Source organism: Schistocerca americana, chromosome 2 (genome assembly GCF_021461395.2).
Source record: "Schistocerca americana isolate TAMUIC-IGC-003095 chromosome 2, iqSchAmer2.1, whole genome shotgun sequence".
Lineage (NCBI taxonomy): Eukaryota > Metazoa > Arthropoda > Insecta > Orthoptera > Acrididae > Schistocerca > Schistocerca americana.
Genome location: NC_060120.1, coordinates 1,101,321,296 through 1,101,346,687, shown reverse-complemented (window position 1 = coordinate 1,101,346,687; position 25,392 = coordinate 1,101,321,296). Strand labels below are relative to the sequence as shown.

The window sequence follows — 25,392 nt, the reverse complement described above, 5'->3', positions numbered from 1 at the left end:
TTTTTTTATTTATAGTGTCAATAGATTTTGTAAATTTTTTCTAGGTATTATGACAAGGAGTGACATTCCTCGGAGTGGTAGAGCACTGCATCTCCCATGGGCTTGACAAGAACTACAATGGCACAAAGGTGTTTCAGCAGCCGAATGACTTCTGGGATTGTATTCTCTAAGAGCAGTGGAGATCCGACTGCATGACGAGCTAATAAATAAGGACAACGGTTTTCAGTTATGCAAGGCCTGGAAAAAATTTGGAAATTTGTGATAAGGTTTCATGGGACCAAGCTAGTCAACTCATCGGTCCCTAAGCCTACACACTACTTAATCTAATTTACACTAACATACACTATGCACGACGCACACATACATGCCCGAGGGAGTGCTCAAACCTCCGACGGGAGAAGCCACACGGACCGTGACAAGGCGCCTAGACAGCGCGGCAAGCAAGGCCTGGGATCCAGCCTCGAGTATGTTCACATCATATCGTCTGTCCACACTGATACCCTCCCCCGTCTGAACACCTGAAGAAGAAGACGCAGTGTCACACCACGGCGGCTGAGATCTACACACGGCCGCGACCGTGGAAGGAGTGCGGCTCCTGACCTGTGGCGGGCCACCGCGCTTCTTCCCCCACCACCCGCTGCTGCGCTTCCCCCACCACTGGCCGCGGACAACGTGATGGCTGCCGGAGGGGGGTAAATACTGCAGAGAGTCGACATCCGCCACACACCCCGCTCACGCCGCGGAGAAGTACGCATAAGCTCTTTGTCGCTGTTGCTACTCGTGATGTCGGGACGGGGAAGTGGACGCAAAGCTGGTGCCTTGGCGGAGTTGCTGCTCACGCTAGCAGGAACATCCGGCAAGAAGGAGAAGAAGTCTACACCGCAGTGCTTTCGCTGCCAAAAGCTTGGCCACGTTGCCAAGCAATGCAGCGGAGCAGTCGCGTGCTTGAAGTGTGCGCAAGCACACGACACACGCGACTGCAAGAAGCAGAAGGACGCCCCCCGTACCTGCGCCAACTGCGGCGGCGCTCACGCGGCCAATGCCCGTTCCTGCGCCTACAGAAGGAACTGGCGGGGACCGGTGAAGAAGACCCAGAAGCAAGTGACCACCACACACGAAGAGGTGGTCACTTGCACAGAAGACGACGTGACCAGGCGCCTTAACGGCGCCGTGGAGGAAGCCATGTCCGCCTTCAAATCCGCCATGGCGGAAGAGAGGGCGGCCATGCTGGCGGAGCTGGGCGAGGCTCGCCGTCAGATCGCTGAGCTGACGCGGGAGCTTCGCTCAGCCAAAGCAGCTTCCGCCACAGCAGTCGACGCCGCCAGCCAGACGACTCCCCCACGAGAGAAGAAGTTCGCGACGGTGGCCACGCAGACCGACGTGCCTGCCGAAGGGGAGGCAACACAGCCCAAGACGGACACCGAGGCATCAGCGCACGAAGACGAGTGGGAAGAAGTCCCATTCCTCCCGCTTCCGGACATGTACAGCGCAAGCGCTGTGACGCAGAAGATCGCTGCATCGCTTCGCGATGGTACGTACCCCCACCACGATAACCCTTATCCTTTCGTTCCACCTAACCATCCTAAACCACAACTCCCACATCGCCCACTCGGGTACCCAGAAGGCCTTCTTGGTCTTTCTAGGGAGGAGTTCAATCTTATTGACTCCTACCCTATCTTCACAGAGTGGCAGATGCGCTGTATCATCATCTCTCTGGTGAACGGAGAGTATGATAAAGCGGGATGCATTTTGCACAACATCCCAACCGAGGAAGGGCCCTCAACAACAGCCAAGAAGAAGAAGAAGAAAAGTCGTCACACCGACAAGTACAGGAAGTAGGTCATCGGCACTCCTTGCCAGTACAGAGAAACCTACCAATACAGACAGAAGATCCACCCAGATTCCCAGGGGAGTAAAGGCCAAACGGCCACAAACTTCCAATAGAATATCCTCACAGTGAGGAAGTCACAAAAGGAGAGCAGGCAGGATCCGCCACACATCAGGCTGCACGAACGCCTGAAGATGGCAAGAAGTCGGCTTGTCTAAGATCGCGCATTCTGGACGGTGCAACCCAGCTGAATACCCGAGAAATATACAAAAACATTGAAAAATTGTTAAATGTGCACTAAATTATTTTAAAAATTAGACAAACGCTAATCAGTTAAACAGTGGTGTAGGTGCTAATCCAAGTCATGTAGATAAAAATACATGCTGTCCACAATGTTCACAGTGCCCCGTTTATCCTCTCGAGATTTCAGCTGTACTAAATAAAAATGTGCGCTCCATGTACTCTTATGTATTCCGTCTTTGGTTGTGGAATCACACCACTTCCCATTCGATCAAATATTCCTGACTTGCAACTCCAATGTATTGGGGGAGAATATTAGAATATTTAGAATAAAATAACGTTCCTTTTCCTTCACTCTCTCTCTCTCTCTCTCTCTCTCTCTCTCTCTCTCTCTCACACACACACACACACACACACACACACACACACACGACAAAGGAGATCTAAATTACAATTGGTGAATACGGACTGTAGTCGCAGTGTTTTCGTATGACAGTCAAACGCGCGAACTGCTTTGCTACGATGTTGGTTTGCCACAATGTGTTACTGTCACTGTCAAGACAAAAGGGCTGTGAGCCTTGACTTCCTGCGATGCTCTTGGCAGGGTAGTTTCTCTGCCGAAGTTACGCGCTTCGCGGCGCCCTGGTTGGCTGGCGGCCTCTACTTACTGTTAGGACGGCCGCGGCTCGCGAGGTGAGGCGAGGGCGGCGGCAGTGACACAGGGAAGACAGCGCACGGCGAATCGCGAGTACTCAGTCGGCGCGTTTTGTACTGCGAGGACGCTCGATGTTGACATTCCGGAGCCTGGACTGCAGTGCGGAAGCAGTCACCGGTCAGCGTGCGTTCTGTTTAAGACTCGTGTCCATCTTGAATACTGAGGAGAGCGCGGGAGTTTACCCTGGCGTGCATGTTAACAGAGCACTTGTGGACTGACTTTAAATGGTGAGCTATTTTGTGGTGGAACTTCTGGATGTGATTGCTCCGTGTAACCAATTTGATTTTCGCTAGTCATTGCTTAAACCACTTGCACGTGGGTCCAGGATAGGTACCGCAAGTCCATGTACCTGCATTGTGCCTTGGTTCCGTTCCATTTATCTTGAATTACAAGTGTGGTCGATATTTGGCGGTTCCTTTTTTATTATTATTGTTAATATGTTAAGTGATCAGTTTCATGATTCAAAATTTATTCTCTGTATAAAACTTCAGCCGTTAATTTAAGTTGGAATTGCAAATTTGTATCTTATTGGCGCCCTCAAGCGATGCTTTGGTATTTAAGATTGTGTGTGGATTTGTTGGCCATTATCACCTTGAACTAGTTGTGTTTTATAAATTTCTCAAGTGAAATTTCACGTAATTGGATACTGTTTAATGAACTATTGCTTTAATAGTAACTGCGGTTGTCATACTACAACGGCTAACATCTCTTCCTGCATTTGGCGCTACCCAGTGCTTGGCCGTTGGTTTTAGTATTTTGGTGAACTGTGTATTATTAGTGGGTTTGTGTGTTCTAGAAGCCGTTATTGGTGTGCGCAGGCCCTCCTGCATGTTGTTTCCACTTGAGCCCTCGAGCACGGAATTCCAGACACGCGGCCGACGTGAACGCCAGACGTCGAAAATGTGCTGATTGCGGTGTCGATCTTTCAGGCTATCATAACATCATATTTCTGAATGTTTTCCGCTGTAGTTAATTCACGTACTTATGAGATATTGCTATTTTAGTATTTTTTTAAACCTAATAAGTTTGACAAATTGTTATTTTTCATATACACAAGGCCTGATAATTGACTTCATTTCACAACTAGAGAGCTCAGACCTGCAGTTATCTTAAGGCTATATTAACGTAAAGAATTTTTTTATTAATTTGAGGATGGGCCCGTAAGGCTGTTTTCTTTTAAAGTTTTTTTATTCTCATTGCTTTCATACAATTGAATGATCGGGTTAGATCACCACAATTTTCAAATGCTAATTAATCATTGTGTTGTTACCATTGTTATGTTTTAATTATCGTGGTGAAAATAAATTTTTGTCTCCTCAAATGGGATCAGCATTCTACTCCAGCAACCCAAGCGCCCTGCTTACCAATCCTATACCCTTCCAGGATGCCGTAGGAGACGATCTCAGTGTCTTAAATTAAATAGTTCATCACGATATTGTGAAGTACTCGCAACAGTATACCATACAGCTTTGGCTGCTTGTGTTACGGAGTTAAACAGAACAACGAAGCGGCAGGTCTAGAGAAACTGGACTGACCGCTACGAAGGCCGCCGTGTTGATGGGGTAGAGGTGTCCCGCCGTCATCAGCAGCGGCTTGTGGGCGCGCGCCATCACGATGGACAGCGCCCTCTGGAAGGCGGCACCGGCGCCCACCCAGTGGCTGCTGTACGCCGCCAAAGACAGCGCCTCGCCCTGGCAACAACGACAACACGGTGGAGCGCATCCTCTGACGTTTGTCTACACTGCAGCTGATGGGCCAGTCTTTGTGTTATCAGTGTCAAATGGTTTGCTATCAGAGGCTACGGCGCTGGCTTTAAAAGCTGGCGACTTTCCTTGTGGAAGCAGCTGTCTTCCTGTACCTGGTGGAAAAAATCTTGTGAAAAGTCCGGGCGAGAAACAGCACTCCGCGCAGAAGCGTTATTAATGAAAGGAGGAATGTAATCTCCTGCACTGTGTTACCAAGGCTGACTGCCATAAAGGTCCCGAGGCGGAAACAGTTCGGTGGAGCAAGAGGAGTCACAGGATCTGGCGGCAGCCATTTTGGCCACAGGTGTCAGGCCCTGCACGAAGTGGTTTCACAGTGTTTAGTGTTTGAAAGTGTGACACTCAGAGAAGTTTTTGCAGTTTTCTAGCCAACTCTTAAGATTTAATATGTCGGAGAAATATGCTCTGACCGAAGTGTTACGCACCTATGTCTTTTCTTCAGTGGCTCTCATTTCATCTCTGTGAAATATCGTTTTCTGTTTTAGGTCTAAAAACTGTAACATACGAACTTGTATTTTGTTGTGATTGCTGTCCTGTAAGTACATTGATTGTGAAGATGGCATCGTACAGGTTGGCTTGGTTTCATGTGTTGTTATAGGTTACTTACCTGCGAAGTGGTTGGAAGACTTTGCTTAAAGAATTAGTATTTGTGAACTACTTCTTGAAGAGGAGCAGCAGTACAACTTCTGGACTTTCACTTCGCTCTCATCACGTATCACACGTTGTCATAAACAAAAACTAGCTTTAGGAAAAGTTATGTCGTCACATTCATCGAAAGATGCTCTGTTCCGGGCGCCGGTCACTTATTAATAATTTTTTTGTCCATTGTGGCGACAATTTTGAGTCTTAAGAGTGAAGGGTGAGAGAGAGAGAGAGAGAGAGAGAGAGAGAGAGAGAGAGAGAGAGAGAGGGAGGGAGGGAGGGAGGGGGCCGATGGAGGGAGACGGAGAGGCAGGCGAGGACAAGGGAGGGAGTGAGGAATGGAGGGGTTGATAGCCAGGTGTTCTTCGAGACGAAGATGTGTCATTGAACAATTCATTTGAATAGCACATAACTAAGAGAGGATAACTCCTCAAAAACCGAAAATGCGAGTTTGTCGGTTTCTTAAGACACAGATGCATTAATTGGAATTAAAATGGGAGCCCGTCTTTACCTCGTTGGGTGTAGAGAACAGATTTAAATCTCCATTTGATTCTAATAGGGGATAACTCCTGAGTTGTCACGTTTCTAAAACAAACTTGCGGCAGACCTGGAATCACGCTGAACTAGTCGATGATTCCTCTTGAAAATTTACAATACTGCGATGAACAGCTCACATTTTGAAGTTTCAAATAGATGAAAAAAGAAAAAAAAAAGAAACGAAAAAAAGTCAGAAAACAAAAGAAAGGCAAGCTTGATTACTTTTGACTATGCTATGGATTTTTTAGGTACAGAACACGAAAATAGATGGAGCTATGCAGTACTGTGTTAATGAGGACCAAGGTAAGAAACGACATAATGAATTGTGCACCTTCCTACACTATCACACTGAGTATTTTGTCCGCATAATAAAACTCTACTTGTTCCTCAATGAATTTGGTGCTCAACATCACAATCATACAGTTACAATAATGTTGTTGCTATAATCAAACGATGACAGGTTTCATAAAATCTACCACTGTTTCCCCATCGGAGGGCACTCTCCTCTACTATCTGTACGCGACTTTCATGTCCAGATCAGGATATATCATTCATTGCTGGATCCAGCCACCTCGGTCGCTTTGAAGTTTATGCAGCGAAGGCAAGAGAAATAGATGAATTTTATACCATGATGGATATTAAGAGGTTTCCATCTTAGCGGAAGCAATGGGAAGAGGCACTAGAGAACAGGACGAAGTATCATTTTCACCCTATTAGCTTCTGTGCTATGACCACAGTTCAAAAAATAAATGGCAAACAGCCCTATATCGGAATGCTCTGATTCCATATCTTTACATTAATGAAAGCCCGGAGATATTTTCCCAAAAAGAACATTGGGCTTCCTCAAACAGAAGCATATAGTGGGAAAGTTCCCATTAAAAAGCAGAAAGATGATGTCGGAAGAAAGGAAGATTTGGTTTTTTTTTTGAGGTCATTAGAGACGGAGCACAAGCTCGTATGGTGTCAAGGATGGGAAATGATTCCGCCGTGCCCTTTCAAAGGAACCATCCCAACATTTGCCTGGAGCGACTTAGGGAAGTCACGGAAAAGCAAAATCTCGATGGTCGAAAACGGGTTCGAACGATCGTCCTCCCAAATGCGAATCCAGTGTCCTAACCACTGCACCACCTCGCTCAACGGATGATGCTGAGAAACAACTGATCTACCGGGTGATCAAAAAGTCAGTATAAATTTGAAAACTGAATAAATCGCGGAATAATGTAGATGGAGAGCTACAAATTGACACACATGCTTGGAATGACATGGGGTTTTCTCAGATGGCGTTTCATCTGATCAGAAAAGCAATAATTACCATAACAAAGTAAGACTAAACAAAGATGATGTTCTTTACAGAAAATGCTGAGAATGTCCACCATCATTCCTCAACAATGGCTGTAGTCGAGGAATAATGTTGTGAACAGCACTGTAAAGCATGTGCGGAGTTATGGTGAGGCATTGGCGTCGGATGTTGTCCTTCAGCGTCCCTAGAGATGTCGGTCGATCACGGTACACTTGCGACTTCAGGTAACCCCAAAGCCAATAACCGCACGGACCAAGGTCTGGGGACCTGGGAGGCCAAGAATGACGAAAGTGGCGGCTGAGCACACGATCAACGACGCGCGCAAGAGATCTTTCACACGTCTAGCAATATGGGGCGGAGCGCAATCCTGCATAAACATCTTACGTTCCAGCAGGTGTTTATCAGCCAGGTTGGTGATAATGCGATTCTGTAACATATCGGCGTACCTCTCACCCGCCACGGTAGCAGTTACAAAACCAGAGCCACGCATTTCCTCGAAGAAAAAAGGCCTGATAACGGTGGATGTTGTAAATCCAACCCACACCGTTACTTTCTCGTCGTGCAATGGAGTTTCCACGACAGTTCTAGAATTTTCGGTAGCCCAAATTCTGCAGTTGTGGGCGCTGACAGACCCTCGCAGCGTGAAATGAGCTTCGTCGGTCCACAACACGTTACTCAACCATCTTCCGCCATCTTTTGAAAGGCCCACACCGCAGATGCCTTCCGCTTCACTAAATCGCCAGGTAACAGTTCATGATGCCAATGGATTTTGTACGGATGTCATCGGAGGGTACGCCTCAGTGCCAAAACAAACAGTAGTGTATGGAATGCCGGTGCGACGTGCGACTGCACGAGCGCTGACTTCCTCGTGCATAGACGAACCCGCTACGGTCTCCATTTCTTCCTGAACTGTCTCAGCAGCATTACGCCTTGTGCTCGGTCGGCCATTACGGGTTCTATCGTCTGAACAACCCGTGGCTTCGAACTTCGAAATAATTCTCGCCACAGCTGCATTTCTCAACGGACTTTTAACCGTTCGAATCCCCTTCCTATGGCGATAGGATCGTAACGCTGAACTAGCACATTCCCCATTCTGATAATACAGCTTCACTAAAATCGCCTTTTCAGGAAACGTCAACACGATGCGACTGCTGGCGCATCTGATTCTCTCTCTCATTACAGCTCCTTTTATACACGATTGTCATGCGCAGTCACTGACGTTTTGCTGTCCAGTGCCATCTGTCGGACATTTTGTGAACTTAGTTTTTCTTTGGTTCTAATAAAACCCCATGAATTTCCAAGCATTTGTGTCAATTTTTACCTCCCTATCTACATTATTCCGTGGTTTATTAAGTTTTCAAATTTATACTGACTTTTTGATCACCCGGTATATTACATATCGACAACATCAAGACTCTGTAATAAGCTGAAGACGTACCCATTAGCAGAAGCGGATGAAGATGATTGAGAAGTGACTATAAAATCATTTTTTGTATCATGTTTTGTATTCATTTTTGTACAAACTTAATATACTCGTAGTTTTGTGAACAGGTGCCCAGTTATGATTTGTAACATTATTTCTATTTACCTCTGAACTAACTTAGGGCAGTTTTGTGAATACATAGAGTTATAAACATAATATTAAACATATTCAATGGTTTAGATTCAAGAGAATTGAGAAACAGTAAATTATTTGGTTACTATTTATACGCACTCATGTCAAGTTGATGAAAGGCAATTTTTCTGTCTTAGTCATTCATTAAACAGAAATTTTTGCTTCTCATGTAATTCAAATAAGTGTCTTAAAATATATTTGCTTCCTCATTTGTTGTTATAAGGGGATAACTCGATGTGATAAAAATCGCCATAGCAGCTATAAATATTTTTCATACTAGCAAATGATTTATTTCAAATAAATTGTTTCAAACAGCAGGAAGAAAATAATGAAACAGTTAAACAAGGCTGTGGAATGATTTTTCTTCTTCCTGAACAGTTTATTAAACTGACTGTTGTCTTTTGAAAATAAACAATATTCATTGCTGTTGAAAATGCTCTTGTGTTATTTTCAATTAGTGTTTTGTATTCGTTCAAAAATTTCTTTCATTGTACTGCTCCTTTTTCAGTGTGGGTGTTCTGCTCTGTTGTTAAGTTTTTGGCAGAGGTTACCGCAGACTCGTGCCCTCTTTGTTTTGACTACAATTACATCGAAGAGCCAGTATGGGCGTTTAGCCACGGAAACAACAGTCACAGTTTGTTAGCAAAATAGTGCAGCCCTACCTGCTGTGTGATGACGTCAGCCGTCCAGCAGTAGAAGTAAATCTCGGCGCTGTAGAAGGGCAGGATCAGGGCGTACTGCAGGGCCGTGAGCGCGTCCTTAATCTGCACACACGCATACCAAAGACACTTGCTTCATAATCAAAAATGGTTCAAATGGCTCTGAGCACTATGGGACTCAACTTCTGAGGTCATCAGTCCCCTAGAACGTAGAACTAGTTAAACCTAACTAACCTAAGGACATCACACACATCCATGCCCGAGGCAGGATTCGAACCTGCGACCGTAGCGGTCTCGCGGTTCCAGACTGCAGCGCCAGAACCGCGCGGCCACTTCGGCCGGCGCATGATAATCCTTCTAGCAGGATGAAGGACATGCTACTATCGCAACGGAGGGGTGACAAGTTTATCGGGGCACAGCAGTACAATGAGGTCACGATACAACTGGCTTTTTGTTATCTTAGTGAATGAAGTAGGTCTGTAATGCTCTGTGGATGCTTGAGGGACAGATGGGATGTGTATAGTCCACCTTTTAGTGCTTTCACCATCTCGCACTTCTTCCTTAGTATGCATGTACTGATGGTGGATGGGTTTCCTAGTTGCTGAGCTATGTGGCAAGGAGTTGGTCGCTCGGGAGTGCCAACTTCTCTGAGGTGTCAGTCGCACTCGTGTCTTCAGCACTACCTAGATGCAGAGCTCTGGGGTCAGAGTACAGAACTGCAAATTCGTGCTGTCTGTATCGTGCACCGCGTTGTAATGAGCACATTTTCATCGATCTGTAAGTGATGAAGAATGATTTACCCATTTCAGGTTATATACATACTGTCAAGAACTAAAACGGTGACAAGCAGGAAATCATCAGACCACCACAAGATTTGAATATTTTATTTCAAGGCGTCGGCATAAAAAGAGCAATTTCTTACTCCACGTAATTTACAAATTATACAATTTATCTCGCAGATTTGTACGTGAACATACAATTTATTGAACCAGAAAATTTTGCGAGCTTTCAATCTGTACTCTGCATATCCAGCACGAAATTGAGCATTTTCAACTCTGGTCCCGAACTCTATTAATGTCACTTTATCCATGTATCTGTGTTGACAAAGTAAACCACTTGTAGCACCAATACGTGTAGGTAATTGTCCTGAAAATTGGAGCCTTTGTGCTCCTTTGAACTAAATACAGGGTGTTACAAAATAATATACATATACAGTCACTGACATTTAATATCTCCTTCTTTAAAGTAGACAGCAAAGAAAATGGTATCGTAGGCATTAAACCGTAAATGCCAAGGTAATTATGCTCAAAATAACGACTTTCCACCGCAGAGCATGTTCGACAACGATTTAGAACTGAGTGAAATACTATCTGTGTTGTTTCTGATCGAATAGCATCCCCAGCTACCTCAAGTTGCTCTCTTAGATCATCGACATCTACATCAACATTATATGAAAACCCTGCAATTCACACTTAAATGCCTGGCAAAGCGATCATCAAAACACCTTTACACTATTCCTCTAACATCATACTTCCAAACAGCGCAAGGGAAAAACGAACATCTAAATCTCTCCGTACGGGCTCTGATTTCTCTTATTTTATTACGATGATCATTTCTCCCTATCTAGGTGGGCGCCAAAAAAATATTTTCGCGTTCGGAGATAGAAGACTGTGACTGAAATTTCGCGAAAATGTCTATCCGCAATGATTACAACCAACACGAACGTGTCACATCCGCGTCTGTCCCGTATTTCGTAGTAATACAACAGGGGCTGCCCTTCTCTGAACTTTTTGGATGACCTTCGTCAGTCCTTTTGTTTCATCAATTTTACGCTCTACAACTCCCTCTATAGTTGAATTCTTTTATCTTTGCGTCTCGCGCATGCCCGCCCAGACGCGGGAGATTGCTGCGTTGCCAGTTGCACACGACGCACTTGCCAATAGAAGCAGCGCCATAGTACAGCATAGTTCGCAAGATTATGTTTAGGGGGGAGCGCGCAGTTCATGAAGTAAAGCCACCAAGGCCGCATTAACCCTTTCGCTGCTACAAAGACGTGCTCCACAAAAACTACTTGGCCCAAAAATTAGATTTTTGCACATCTTATTGACTGATGCCTTCCCCCAATAAATGACTTAATTTTATTTCGATGTTCAACGCAGTTATTATGCAGCATTAAATATAGTAAACCATTGCAAGAAATTTTGAAGAGTTTGCAGAGGTAAAAGTCCACAGAGTATACTTTCCGTATGGTCGACTTTCGTTGCCACGATGTTGAGAATGAAATGTGGACAAGATACCTAAATTTCATATAAAATTTACTGTATAACAATATCTCACTTATGTACCACATAGGTGTCGTATGTAATATTGAGAAATATTTCCGTCTTTCGCGACTGTAGCAAAAGTTTTATTTACACTGAGCACGTTTGGCTTTATTTTAAAGCACTTCAATCAATCAAAAGGAAGTAGACAAAATACATCAAACAAAACTGTGGACTTACAAAAACATTAGGACTTGAATATACCGTCTATCATTGAAGTGCTCTGAGCTATGTCAAATATAATTTTTGTGTGTGGCACACACAAACATCATTTATTTGCTAAAACACTGATCAGCCAACACAAACGTTGAATATTGTGTTACCGCAGCACAAAACTACGAAAGGTGACTTTGCAATGGAAGAGACAAAAAACTGTACACTGAAGATGCTTCAAAAGAGAGAAACTTGTCTGGTCTAAATAAGTCGCTTATTACAGTTGCAGAAGAGGAATATATTTCAGTACCATTGGTAAAACTGCGACTGTGGAACAAAAACAAGAAAGAGAACATGAGTACCATTGTGTATGTGCCATACCTTTCATTGAATGAAGTGCTTTAAAAAAGGCCAAACGCGTCCGGTGTAAATAAAACTTTTATTACAGTCGCGAAAGACGGAATATTTTTCAATATTGCGTACGACACCTATGTGGTACTTAAATTAAATGAGATATTGTTATACAGTAAATTGTATATGAAATTTAGATATTTTGTCCACATTTCATTCTCAACATTGTGGCAACTAAAATCAACCATACGGAAAGTATACGCTATGGACTTCTACCTCTGCAAACTCTTAAAAATTTCGTGCAATGGTTTGCTACATTTAATGCTGCATAATAACTGCGTTGAACATCGAAACAAAATTAAGTCATTTATGGGGGAAGGTATCTGTTGTGTCTAGACAAGACAGCCTAGACACAATGAGAGGAAGCCGAAAGGCACGCGCTAAGCTAAAGCAGGATGGCGTGAGGTCTGAAACAGGATACATAATGAATGCTATAAAGAAAAGTACGTAGCTGCTGGAATACTTAACTTTAATCCATCCTTGTGGTACATCTGGAGATTGTGGCGATACAAGTGAGACTCTTTAGATACATGCAATGTTACTAATGGCGCCTTGCTAGGTCGTAGCCATTGACTTAGCTGAAGGCTATTCTAACTATTGGCTCGGCTAATGAGCAATGCTTCGTCCATGTAGTCGTTAGCAAAGTCGTCCGTACAACTGGGGCGAGTGCTAGTCCGTATCTCGAGACCTGCCTTGTGGTGGCGCTCGGTCTGCGATCACACAGTGGCGACACGCGGGTCCGACATGTACTAATGGACCGCGGCCGATTTAAAGCTACCACCTAGCAAGTGTGGTGTCTGGCGGTGACACCACAGTATCAGTCAAGAAGACGTGTAAAAATCAAACTTTTGGGCCAAATACTTTTTGTGAAATCGCATGATAAGTGTGTCAAAGCAGCGAGAACACCATGTTTCTGCACCGGCGAGCAGTGCAGTGATGACAAAATCGCGCACAGCGCGGAATGCGGGGAGCACGTGTCTGCAGCAGGGAAAGGGTTAATGAAGAGACAAAGCACTAGAAGTTTCAAAAAATTGCATTCGAACGAATATAATTCGTGAAGTAAGGCACTTCGATATTGTTTTTAAATAATGAAAATGTTAAGCACCACACAAGGTTTGAACTCATAACCTTTCATGTATAAGCCCAACACCTTAACCGTTACGCTAACGCAGCTCATCTGATTATAGTCCGCCATGAGGACTGTAACACGTCACGCAAAATACTGACAAACACTGTTGATATGACTATGAATTACTCACGCTTCGTCGAAGTACGATAGGAAATAAACAATTACCGTTGTTCTTTATTGCGAAAAAACGGTTCGTGAGATTGATAGAAACACCTTTCCTTGCTATCGCCTGAATTAAGAGTCTTATTGCTTGTTTGGTTTAATTAATTAATAGAATATAAAGCAATTGGTATAAAGAATGCTTTTTCCAAACTTTCTATAAAAGAAAGTCTGCTATCAAGACATTGCTTTTGTTCTATTACTTTATTTATGACTGAACGTTTCTAAAACTGAAGACACTCGTTCATGCTCTGCACAGCAGTCGAGATATGGCAACGTCGTTCTCTATTCATTGGCTGACTGTGCTTTGTGACGTCAGATGCGCAGAACGAACCTAAACTCGGCCGCCAACATAAATGACGTGCACTTTAGTACCATCGGTTTTCCCACTGTCCAAGTTTCACTACCATACAATTCTGGGATCCAAAAGTAAATTCTCAGAAATTTCTTCCTCAGATTAAGACGTATGTTTGATGCTAGTAGACTTCTCTTGCCCAGGAATGCCCTTTTCACCAATACTAGACTGTTTTGATGTCCTCCTTGCTCCGTCCGCCATGGGGTATTTTTCTGCCTTGGTAGCAGAATTTCTTAACTTGATCTACTTCGTGATCACCACTTATGATGTTAAGTTTCTCACTGTTTTCATTTCTACTACTTCCTTACTCTCAGTTCATATTCTGTACTCAATGCAGTGTTCATTCCATTCAGCAGATTCTATAATTCTTCTTCACTTTACTTAGGATAGCAATGTCGACAACAACTCCTCATTGATATCCTTTCACCCTGAATTTTAATTCCACTCTTGAATCTTTCTTTTATTTCCTTCATTGCTTCTCCGGTGTATAGTTTGGACAGTAGGGGCGAAAGACTACATCCCTGTCTTACACCCTTCTTAATTCGCGCTTCGTTCTTGGTCTTCTATACCCCGCAGCAGTACTCCAGAAGAGAACAGACAAGTGCAGTGTTGGCAGTTTCTTTAGCAGACCTGTCGCATCTTCTGCAAATAAAACGCAGTCCTTCGTTCACCTCAGCACAATAGCGACTATGTGCTCGTTTCAGATTAACCTGTTCGTTGTTACAATCCCTATATAATTAAGCTGCACTAGCAGGCTTTAGAATTGTTTGATTTACAGCGTAACCAAAATTTAGTGGATTCCTGGTAGTGCTCAAGTTGATGACCTCACACTTTCCATGAATTAGGATCAATTTCCACTTTTCAATCATACGGATATTTTGTCTAAATTGTACTGCAATTGGTTTTGATATTCTGATGACTTTGTTAGACAGTAAACTACAGCATCATCCGCAGACAATCTAGAAGGCCTGCTCAGATGTCTTGTAAATCGTTTATATTGATTAAGAACAGTAGGTGGAACCCAGAGTATCACTTCTGTTTTACCCGTTGACTTTCGGGGCTTTCTGACAGCTAATCACGAATCCTGTAGCAGAATGAGACGATACTCCGTAGGCACTCACCCTTATAAGGGACCGCTTGTGAGGAACAGTGCCGAAAGCTTTTCGGAAATCTAGAAATATTGAACCAATCTGAGATCTCCTGTCGATATCAGTCAGTTATTCGTGTGAATAAGGAACCAGCTGTGTTCCACAAGAACAATATTTTCTGAATTCGTGCTATGTATCAATGGGTCATTGTCTTCGAAGTAGTTCATAATGTTCGAACACCCTACTGCATATCGAAGTCAGTGATATGGGTCTTCAGTTCAGCGGATAACTCTTATTCCCTTTCTTGAGTACTGTAGTATCCCGTGCAACTTTCCAGTATGTAATGTAGGCATGTTTCTTTTGTTGGGCGAGCGGTTGTATGTAACAGTTAAGCATGGAGCTATTGTATCAGGATATTCTGAGAGCAGCGTAAGTAGTGTACAATAATAAGCGGAAGATTTGCCATTATTAAGTGATTTAAGTTGCATCGCTACACCGAATACATCTACTACTATGTTGCTCATGTTCGCACATTCGAATTCTGGAATAATTACTTCGCCCCTTTGGTGAAGGACCTTCAGAAAACCGTGCTTAGTTCTCCACTTCAGCTGCGCAGTCATCGCTACCAACACCATTGCTATCGGACAGTGAAAGAAATGCTTGTGTTTTGCTACTGGTCTACTTTACATAGCCGCACAGCCTCTTTGGATTTGGAGAGTTTCGGTGTGGAAACTATTAAAAGCATTTCGCACTGAATTTCGCGCTAATTTTCTAGCTTCAGTAACACATCGCCAATCCTGCAGATTTTATGTTCTTTCCAAGTTGGTAAGTTTTTTGGTTGTTTCAGTGTTCCGTGCTGTTTTGTGTACCGTGGGAAATCAGTTCCGTCTCTCACACGTTTTTTCGATATAAATCTGTCAATAAGCCATCGGCACTACATCTTTGAAGTAAAGCTACATCTGGGTTACGCTTACATATCTTGGGAGGAGTGGAGAATGTCTCTTAGGAAGAACTCAAGCGAATTTTTATCCGATTTTTTAAATAAATCTAAAATGCGTTTGGTTTTGGTGGCTGTAGATATTACGGTATTCAGTCTCCCTACAACGACCTTGTTGTCGCTAACCCCTGTATGCTCCCTATTTGCTCAGGATTGTTTATAGTAAAGAGTTCATGCATGTTCTTAGCCCCTGAACTAAAACTTTCAGAGACAGCATTTAGTACAGTTTACGACCCTGTTTTATGCTTACTGCAATTAACAGTCTGGATACGACCGGTATAGAGGCGTATAAATATCTATGTATTGTAAGTAGGCTGTTTATGTTTTCTCTATGTAAGTAGGCTGTTTAGGTTTTTTTATTGGTAACGCCACCTCTGTGTGAAAATCACTGGCTGTGCTGTGTGCAGTCTGTGGCTGCTTTGCATTGTTGTAATACTCGCCATTGTAGTGTTAGGCAGCTGGCTGTGAACAGCGCGTAGCGTTGCGCAGTTGGAGGTGAGCCGCCAGCAGTGGTGGATGTGGGGAGAGAGATGGCGGAGTTTTGTAATTTGTCATGAACTGATATATATATTATGGCTTGTGATGATATTAAGGTAAATACATTGTTTGTTCTCTATTAATATCTTTCATTTGCTAACTATCCCTATCAGTAGTTAGTGCCTTCCATAGTTTGAATCTTTTATTTAGCTGGCAGTAGTGGCGCTGGCTGTATTGCAGTAGCTTGAGCAGCGAAGATTTTTGTGAGGTAAGTGATTTGTGAAAGGTATAGTTTAATGTTAGTCAGGGCCATTCTTTTGTAGGGAATTTTGAAAGTCAGATTGCGTTGCGCTAACAAAATATTGTGTGTCAGTTTAAGCACAGTCCTGTATAAATTGTTCAAAGGGGACGTTTCATATGGCGACCCTTAGCCTAGGATACCTCACTGGAATCTTCTGATTTTTGTTGTAGTTTGTGTAATTAGTGTAGATTTTGTTTATTGGTAGCGCGTAATCATAGAGAGAATTTCCTTTGTAGTTGTAGTTTTTCATTGTTGTACAGTAAAACAGTTGTGGCATGCATGTAGATTTGCACCAAGTATTTCGCAGCTGCGCTTGCAATTAACTAGATATTATTTTCAGTGCTATGTTAATGTGTTCTCTTATTTTTGATCTTCAAATTGTGTTTTTCTGTGTTGTCGTGTGAAATACTGTGACAATAATGGCGTGTGAAAAACGTAATACTAGGCTCCAAAGTAAACTGAGAAATGACAGTGAAAATGAAAGCAGTGTGTTAGCGCCACCGAGTAATGAATTAACTGATGTTCAAAGTAGTAATTTGGTAACTGTTCATAGGGAAATGGAGCAGGCGGCAAACAATGGCGTGGACAGTGAAACAATTAGTGAAGAGGGACGCATTATCGATCGATCGGTCGGCAACAGCTCGCCTCAGGAATCCGAAATGACAGGACACAATTTCGCAAATACTGTAGATTCAGGTTTTGGGTCATCACCGTTTTCTCAAATAAGTCAAGACACATTTTCTGCTTGTCAAAATGTGAATGTTGTCGGTGCAAATGCACTGCCGAAAAGCGTAGAGAAACAGATTCCAGACACTAATACATTATTATTGCAATTAATGCAACAAATGGAACAAAATCAGAGACAAACACAGCAACAGTTAGACACAGTGGAACAAAATCTCAAAAAGTTAGACACAGTGGAACAAAATCTTAAAAAGTTAGACTCATTGGAACAAACACTTGAACAAACACGTGAAGATTTAACTACTGAGTTACATAACATTGAATCGAAATGTCAAAAAGTCTGTAATGACGTAAAAACACAAATTTGTGAGCATTTTCAACCTATTTTTTCGCGGCATGAAAATGCATTACAGAATCACGAAGCAGCCATAAAAGAACTGCAAATTATTGTTCATCAAAATCATGAGACCTTGCAAGCTAAATTTGACTCAGTTGCATCTACCGATTCGGTTACGCAACTTGCAAAAACTCAGGAAAACTTTAAGGACACAGTAGATACTCTGAAACTTGGTTCAGAAAAACACACTGAAGAAATAAGTACACTATCGGAGAAAGTAGCCGAACTTTCGGATCAGGTCACTAACTTATCTACAAAGGTAGATGATGATCTGAATGACACAAGACCCGTAGCCTTCACTGACACAGAAGAGTATGAACAAATAAGAAAATTCAAACAAAATCAGAATCAAATTAATACACAACACCAAAGAGAAATCCGGGAAGTACAAGATCAGCTGACACAGGTAATACAAGAATTACGTATTTCAGAGGACACTCGCGCTCCAACACGGGAAGAGGGACTTAGAAATACGGAAAAGACGCAAAATAATAACACAGGGCATTTCGTAAGTTATGAAAGAAACTGGCAATGTGCACCGAATTTCGATATGGAACCGCCGACACGACGTAACAATGACCGATATGCTACTCGCCGACATGATGATTTTGACTATAAGCTGTTCATTACTACACGTAAATTCAAAACATTTAAGAATTCTGGCAACGACATTCATCCACAAGCATGGCTCCATCAATTCTCTCATTGTTTTCCTCCCAACTGGTCGTTGGAACACAGATTAGAATTTATGTGTGGCTACTTGGAGAATGAACCAGCTGTAAGAATGCGATCGGTAATTCACGATTGCCACAGTGAAGGAGAGTTTTACCATGCCTTCCTCTCAGCATATTGGTCTCAAGCCACACAAGACCGTGTAAAACATAGCATCATAATGATGAAACGTTTCGAACAATCTGAATTTTCCAGTCTTATGAAATATTTTGAAGACATGTTGCATAAGAATCAGTATCTTTCAAACCCATACAGCCCCTCAGAACTCATCCGCATTTGCTTAATCAAACTGCCTGAACATTTACGACATATTATTTTGGCAGGACGTTGCAAAGACGACATTGAAGCATTTCAGGGACTGTTACAAGAATTAGAAATTGACACTGACAATCGCGGAACGCGAAACCAGGAACACAACAATTACAGGTCACATCCGTCGCAATTCCGCGATGAAAGAAGTAATAACTTGACACGACAAGGCTATTCTCACAACACAAATCGTGACCAAAACAGACACCACCCGTATGACAACCGTTGGCAGAGTAGTAATAACTACAGGGAAAGATCACCTCTCCGTGGTAATGACTATCACAGAGACAATAAGAGAAACAGACAATATGGGAACCAAAATAAATACTATCAAGGGAGACAGAATAACTTTAGACGCAACGGACCAGCGCGCAGTTACGATTCAGGGAGAAATTCTCCACCATGTGACCGACAAACAAGAAACTATGTAAACTACCGACATAACGACAGACCTGAATTCCATCAGAACTGGCGAGCTTTAAACAGAGCTGGGCCCTCTCGAGGAGGTGAATTTGTGGAAGTTAGGCCTCCTAATCCCAGTAACGACGCGCGGCAACAAAGAGACAGACAATGACTCACACCGCAGGCAGCCGCGTGCGCCGGCTGGCTCAGAGAAAAATAACATTGACGCTAACCTTGAGCAAGATTCCAGTATTCTTTACGGACGAATACCGCATGATAATTGCATTCAAGTTGAAATTCTACGTACAAGGAAGAGTAAAGGTTTACACCATATTTCACATGTAAAACCGTTTATTGAAAGATAATCTGCTTTTTAACTTTGTCTTTGCTATAAAACTTTTCACTTTACATTACTAGTATGCTTTAGAAACTGTTACCATGCAACAATGTTTGAAGTTCAATATCCAGCCAAGAACCAAGAGAAATTATTTAAACAGAAATTACGAATGCATTGTTATTGCGAACAGACGACACAGTGTAATTGTGTGTGTACATTCTTGCTTGTTAGTTGTATGATTAGAACATTTACCAGTACTGCTAATGAGATTTTAATGCAACATTTTGGTTTACTTGAAAATACATTCCGGATTTAAAGTACTTTCTGAGAGATACCAGATGACACAGAGGTTAGTGTATGTGACAGCTACACGATTTTTATCACGACGCTACTAATGAGTGACAATTTACAATGTTGCTTTTGCGGTGTATCTGTTTTATATCTGCACAGTTTTCTGTTTTATTCTGGAAAGTAAAACATGTTTTAGTAGTAACTTTTGTGGTATAGCTACAATGAGATTGCCTTTTCCGTAGCACAACAATACGTTACAGCACAGTACTTTCCTCATCACGGCAATAAGCGTAATAACTAAGACATTTATACGCAAAGCATTTCACTTTTGTGTATTATGAGGTAAGTACATTGACTTCTGCAGAACTTAACTTTCGGAGGACGATAATTACGACACTTCCACAGAATTATCTTACAACAAGACGCACATTTAGCGCTACAGGACACGCATTTGAGTGATTAATTTTGTACTTAAAATATTTATTTTTAAAGATATTTGAAGTACAATGATACAAAGGTTTTCAGTGATACATTTCATTTCATTGCTGTAATCTGTAACACCTGAGGGTATAATTGCATAAATCCTCAGGGGGGTACACGCTTACTTTGTGTACCATGTGTGTGGCAACCACAAGGAACCCTAGCTGATATGGTATTTGCTTATACAACTTTACACATCGGTACCATATTTCTCTAACACAGAATTACACAGCTATCTGATTATTTGACAGAGAAACAAACATTCTTTTTACTACATCAGTGACACATGTTTACGCAATACACAGTTGGGTAACTTCACACTTATGAAACTGTATTTTGTCTGTACTTTGAGAAACGCTCATATTTTTCGGAATCATTGTGATACTATGAGAGCTTTGAATGACGTATTTCGTAAGGGAGCATGATTTTAAAGTACGTTTGAGGTAGATGACACTATTGAAATGAGCAGAGAATTTTTTTAGGCTCAGAAATTATTGGAGGAAGTTACGACGATTTTGAGATTTGACTGAGGTGTTATGATGTTATTATTACGACGACGATGTGTATTATGTTGTTGAGGAATGTTTATTATGCTACGTATTTCTCACGATGAAATATTGAAGAAGTGTCGACGAATATGTATATGTATAATGAGGTAAGGAATAATGAGTAGTGTTTAGGGACTCTGATTTATGAAAAGGATGTTGGAAACCAAGAAACGTACTTTAAGAGTTATGAAATGTGTGACTGTATCACAATGCTGACGAATATTTTTTTTTTGGACACTTATATTTATAGGATTTTGTTTCTACAGATTTGCAACGCTAATTCTTGACCTGTGAAATATTTTTAAATGAGACTGCAACGGTAGCAGAATCTCCTGTCGTAAATACTTCCGTACGAAAGTTAAGTGACCACCTGCACGTAATGCGTCGCGGGCACCCAGCTGTGTCAGACGCCTGGAGAAAAAGCCATTATTGCGAGCCCTTTTCAGCGGCACAGGTAGAAAAAAAAAGGGGACGTGGGACGTGTCAAACACCTGGAGAACAAGCCATTAGGGTGTGCCTTTCATCGCTAATGCGACACTCTCGTTACTTGAAAACATATGATTACTCGCACTTTGTGCTAATTACTGAAATGCTTATGAATTGATGGGAAATATTCGTACATCTGCACACCTGATTATGACAAGCGTCTTTCTATGAGAGTTGAGAGAATTTCTACTAACTTATGAAATGTCACATGACTACTGAATGATATTTTTATGCTTTGCTTTTCATAGTTGCTTATTTCATTTGATATCTGGTTTCCAGCTGTGTTGCAGCATTGCTTTTATAAAATGAAATGCATTTGCTAATGTGAACACTTTCTGTCAACAGATCTATTAAATAATTATTTTATGATCCACATTCTTTAAAAAAGGAGCACTTGGAATGGAGAGAACAATAAGAAGGGACTAATACCAGTAACTGCATCTATAATTTTCTTTTCAAGTACTTGGTAATTTCTTTTGTAGAATAAATTGTGATGCATCACTCTAATGTTAAGATGTGACATAGGTATTAGACATGGCCATTTTAGTGTAATATTTTTTCTGCTTGCGCTATGTCATGTTTAGGTATAAGTTGCTGCTGTTTGCCAGGCATAGTGTTATTGAATTTGACTTTTGCTCATTTATGCTGCTAGCTTTGCCAATCTGTATTTTTTGTCATTGCTGCTTGTGTTAATTTGTTATGTGATGCTGCATTGCCTCGTTCCTTAGTTTAGCATCTGAGCTCAGTAGATTTAAGTTAGCTTAAGAGGGGGTAGACTATATAAGAAACTGACTATGGAGAATAGGTAAAGAAATGCATTGAGAAAACAGGTTTAGGTAGGATTTTCTTGGAAATAAATGTTGAGGTAAGAAATGTATGAACATATAAATACAGAAAGCATGCTTAGATAGAATTTTTTGGGTGGAAACAAAGGATGAAATAAGAGGAAAGATATATGAAGTTTTGGGTTGGACTGCAGTACCACATGTTACACTGAAAATGAACCCTGTCCTTTCCCTTTTGTGTTATCCCACTATATGTTTGTGTACCCTTGTGTATTTGTTTTCTTCCTGTCTCTGTGTACAGTTTCATAGAATTTTTTTCTCTTTTAATATTAAGCTACATTCACTATGATGAGGAATACTGTTATCCTCGAATATAATTGGCATTAATAATATGTTATTTACTTTGTAAAGATGTTAGATATTGTTAATTCCGTTCTGTTTAATGCTCATGTGTGAAGTTGATGTTTCGAAAGTTATTGTGATCCTTTATGTATGTACTCATGTCATAATTCCACTGATGTATATGTTTATTTCTATTCTTTTGTAAAGCCTGTACTACAAATGTTATCCGTATTATTATGTTCTTTAATGATGTATTTTGTACCTTTGTAATTGTATTTTCATGTTGTAAATTTATAAAATTGTAATTGACACCAGATCATCTTATTATTAACTTGTAAGTTACATTTCACTGCACACGTTTCTGTTGGTCATAGTATATGGACAATATGTGAGAAGTTGGGACTGTTAGTGTTTGCACGTGTGTTGGTAATTCAGCAAGGGACTGGATAACAGCATTGCTGGTTCTAAGGACAATTAAAAGAAAAACTTTCTGAGTGCACAAGTGGTGGTTTATGAACTTGCTATATTCTCTGCAAGAATCTTCGATGGTGATTGTGCACCTGCACAGTCGCAACGGATGGCTGCTGGCCGTCTCTACCAGGACTACAGTGGGTCTGCACCTCTGGTGGGCCACCAATACCATTATCTCTACAAGGACTACAGTGGGTCTGCATCTATGATGACCTACCAACGCCATTATTTCTACAAGGACTGCAGTGGGTCTGCACCTCTGGTGGCCCACCAATACCACAATCTCTACCAGGACTCCAGTGGGTCTGCTCTGTGATGACCTACCTACCAATATTCTTCCAAACTTCGAATGACTCTGCTGTGGGTTTGCTCTGTTGTGGCCCATTACCTGTCTGCATGTCGAGAGTCAGCACTGTCTTTCCGTTGGAAGGTCAACACTACTTCTTCAAGACTGCATGGAAATCCACTACTTCTATGTGCATTTTCTTTTACTGCTTGGACTTTGAGAAAAACTCTGCATTTTTACTGTGATGAACAATGTGGACTGTCTTTATGGACTGTGAGAAATTTTGATCTTTTGACCAACATAATATTAATAAGTGTGTGCATTTTATATCTTTGTTACTGTAATTGTGAAAAATTTTTGTCAAATCTGTATTGGCCAGTGCCCAACACCATTTGTAAAAATTTTTGTGGGGAGCATGGGGGCTATGTAAGTAGGCTGTTTATGTTTTCTCTATGTAAGTAGGCTGTTTAGGTTTTTTTATTGGTAACGCCACCTCTGTGTGAAAATCACTGGCTGTGCTGTGTGCAGTCTGTGGCTGCTTTGCATTGTTGTAATACTCGCCATTGTAGTGTTAGGCAGCTGGCTGTGAACAGCGCGTAGCGTTGCGCAGTTGGAGGTGAGCCGCCAGCAGTGGTGGATGTGGGGAGAGAGATGGCGGAGTTTTGTAATTTGTCATGAACTGATATATATATTATGGCTTGTGATGATATTAAGGTAAATACATTGTTTGTTCTCTATTAATATCTTTCATTTGCTAACTATCCCTATCAGTAGTTAGTGCCTTCCATAGTTTGAATCTTTTATTTAGCTGGCAGTAGTGGCGCTGGCTGTATTGCAGTAGCTTGAGCAGCGAAGATTTTTGTGAGGTAAGTGATTTGTGAAAGGTATAGTTTAATGTTAGTCAGGGCCATTCTTTTGTAGGGAATTTTGAAAGTCAGATTGCGTTGCGCTAACAAAATATTGTGTGTCAGTTTAAGCACAGTCCTGTATAAATTGTTCAAAGGGGACGTTTCAGTATTTACTAAGTACCTACAACATATGTGCAACTGGCACCTTCCACATTGACTTGAATATGACAGACGAAAACCTAAGCAGCTAACTGGCAGGGTGTATATGTTAATACGTTAATTTTCCCGAATGTTTCCATTCATCCACTCATTTGGCCAGATGGAAGGGAACCAATATGTTTATAATATCACTGTGATACGTGAGATTAGCTACTAACTGTGTTGTTGTCTACCTGAAGTGACAAAATATTTTTCATCGAGGTCGGATTTATGTAAAACGTTTAGGTAGATAAATTGTGTCTCAATCTTGGAGTGTGTGTGGTAGAATGAAAACAATAATCTTTTTTGAACTTGGCGAAGGTACACACGACCTATGGTCTGGCATCATCATAAAGAGTATTGGAGAGAGAAATCGTATTCGTCAAACACTCATGAGCTTTGTTTAAAGGAAAGATCAACTTAATTTCACAACAGACCTCAGTCAGCGTTCTGAACAACTAGTTTCTGAAGTTGCAGTCAAACTCTGACAGACAGTATGATTGGAATCTCCTATCGTCTGATCACCACCAATCATGCTTTAACACCAGATAAATTTCATGTACATATAGACTGTGGACCGACAAGTGCGGAAGTAGATTGATAAGGTGACCAGACTGACCACACGGTTCTACCTGTAGAGAAATCAGTTTAGACAAATCAGTAGTCAAAGATTTCAGCATCGTCTTCATCACTGACATCGGTGAAGTTCAGATTGCTTCTTCATGGGACGCTTACTGCGCTGACGAGATCTAGGACTGGAGAGGTAAACATGTCTACCCAGAACCTGTCCCACAAAGAAGGGATGTTAGGTTTGCAGAAAGTGACAGGGGCAATATGACTGCGTGCTAGTCTCTACGTACAGTATTTCCACTCTCGCTTATGGTATGGAGCCATTTGTTCCCATCAAGAGAAACAGCTGTGCACAGCTGCCCCGTAAAGCGCAGTCGCAACATGGGGGCATCCAAAATAGTCGTATGAGGCCCTCCTAGGTGCTCGATGTTATGCACTCGTAAAATTCCCAAACACGAACCAGATCATGGATGGTCGGGGGAGGGGGATGGGGGGAGGATGGGAGAGGGAGATGGCAGATCACTCCACGCTATTTC

The 25,392-nt window shown here is 41.9% G+C and overlaps 1 protein-coding gene across 1 annotated transcript in view; it reads right to left on the bottom strand.

Annotated features, from left to right (window-relative positions):
• The window catches only part of LOC124594699 (odorant receptor Or2-like), a 121,408-nt gene that overhangs the window by 34,618 nt on the left and 61,398 nt on the right, over positions 1–25,392 (bottom strand). Inside the window, exons 5-6 of the mRNA XM_047133066.1 lie at positions 9,303–9,404; positions 4,319–4,474 (exon numbers count right to left, since the gene is read on the bottom strand). Of these exons, the coding sequence (XP_046989022.1) occupies positions 4,319–4,474; positions 9,303–9,404 (258 nt within the window). The remainder of the gene's footprint in view (positions 1–4,318; positions 4,475–9,302; positions 9,405–25,392) is intronic.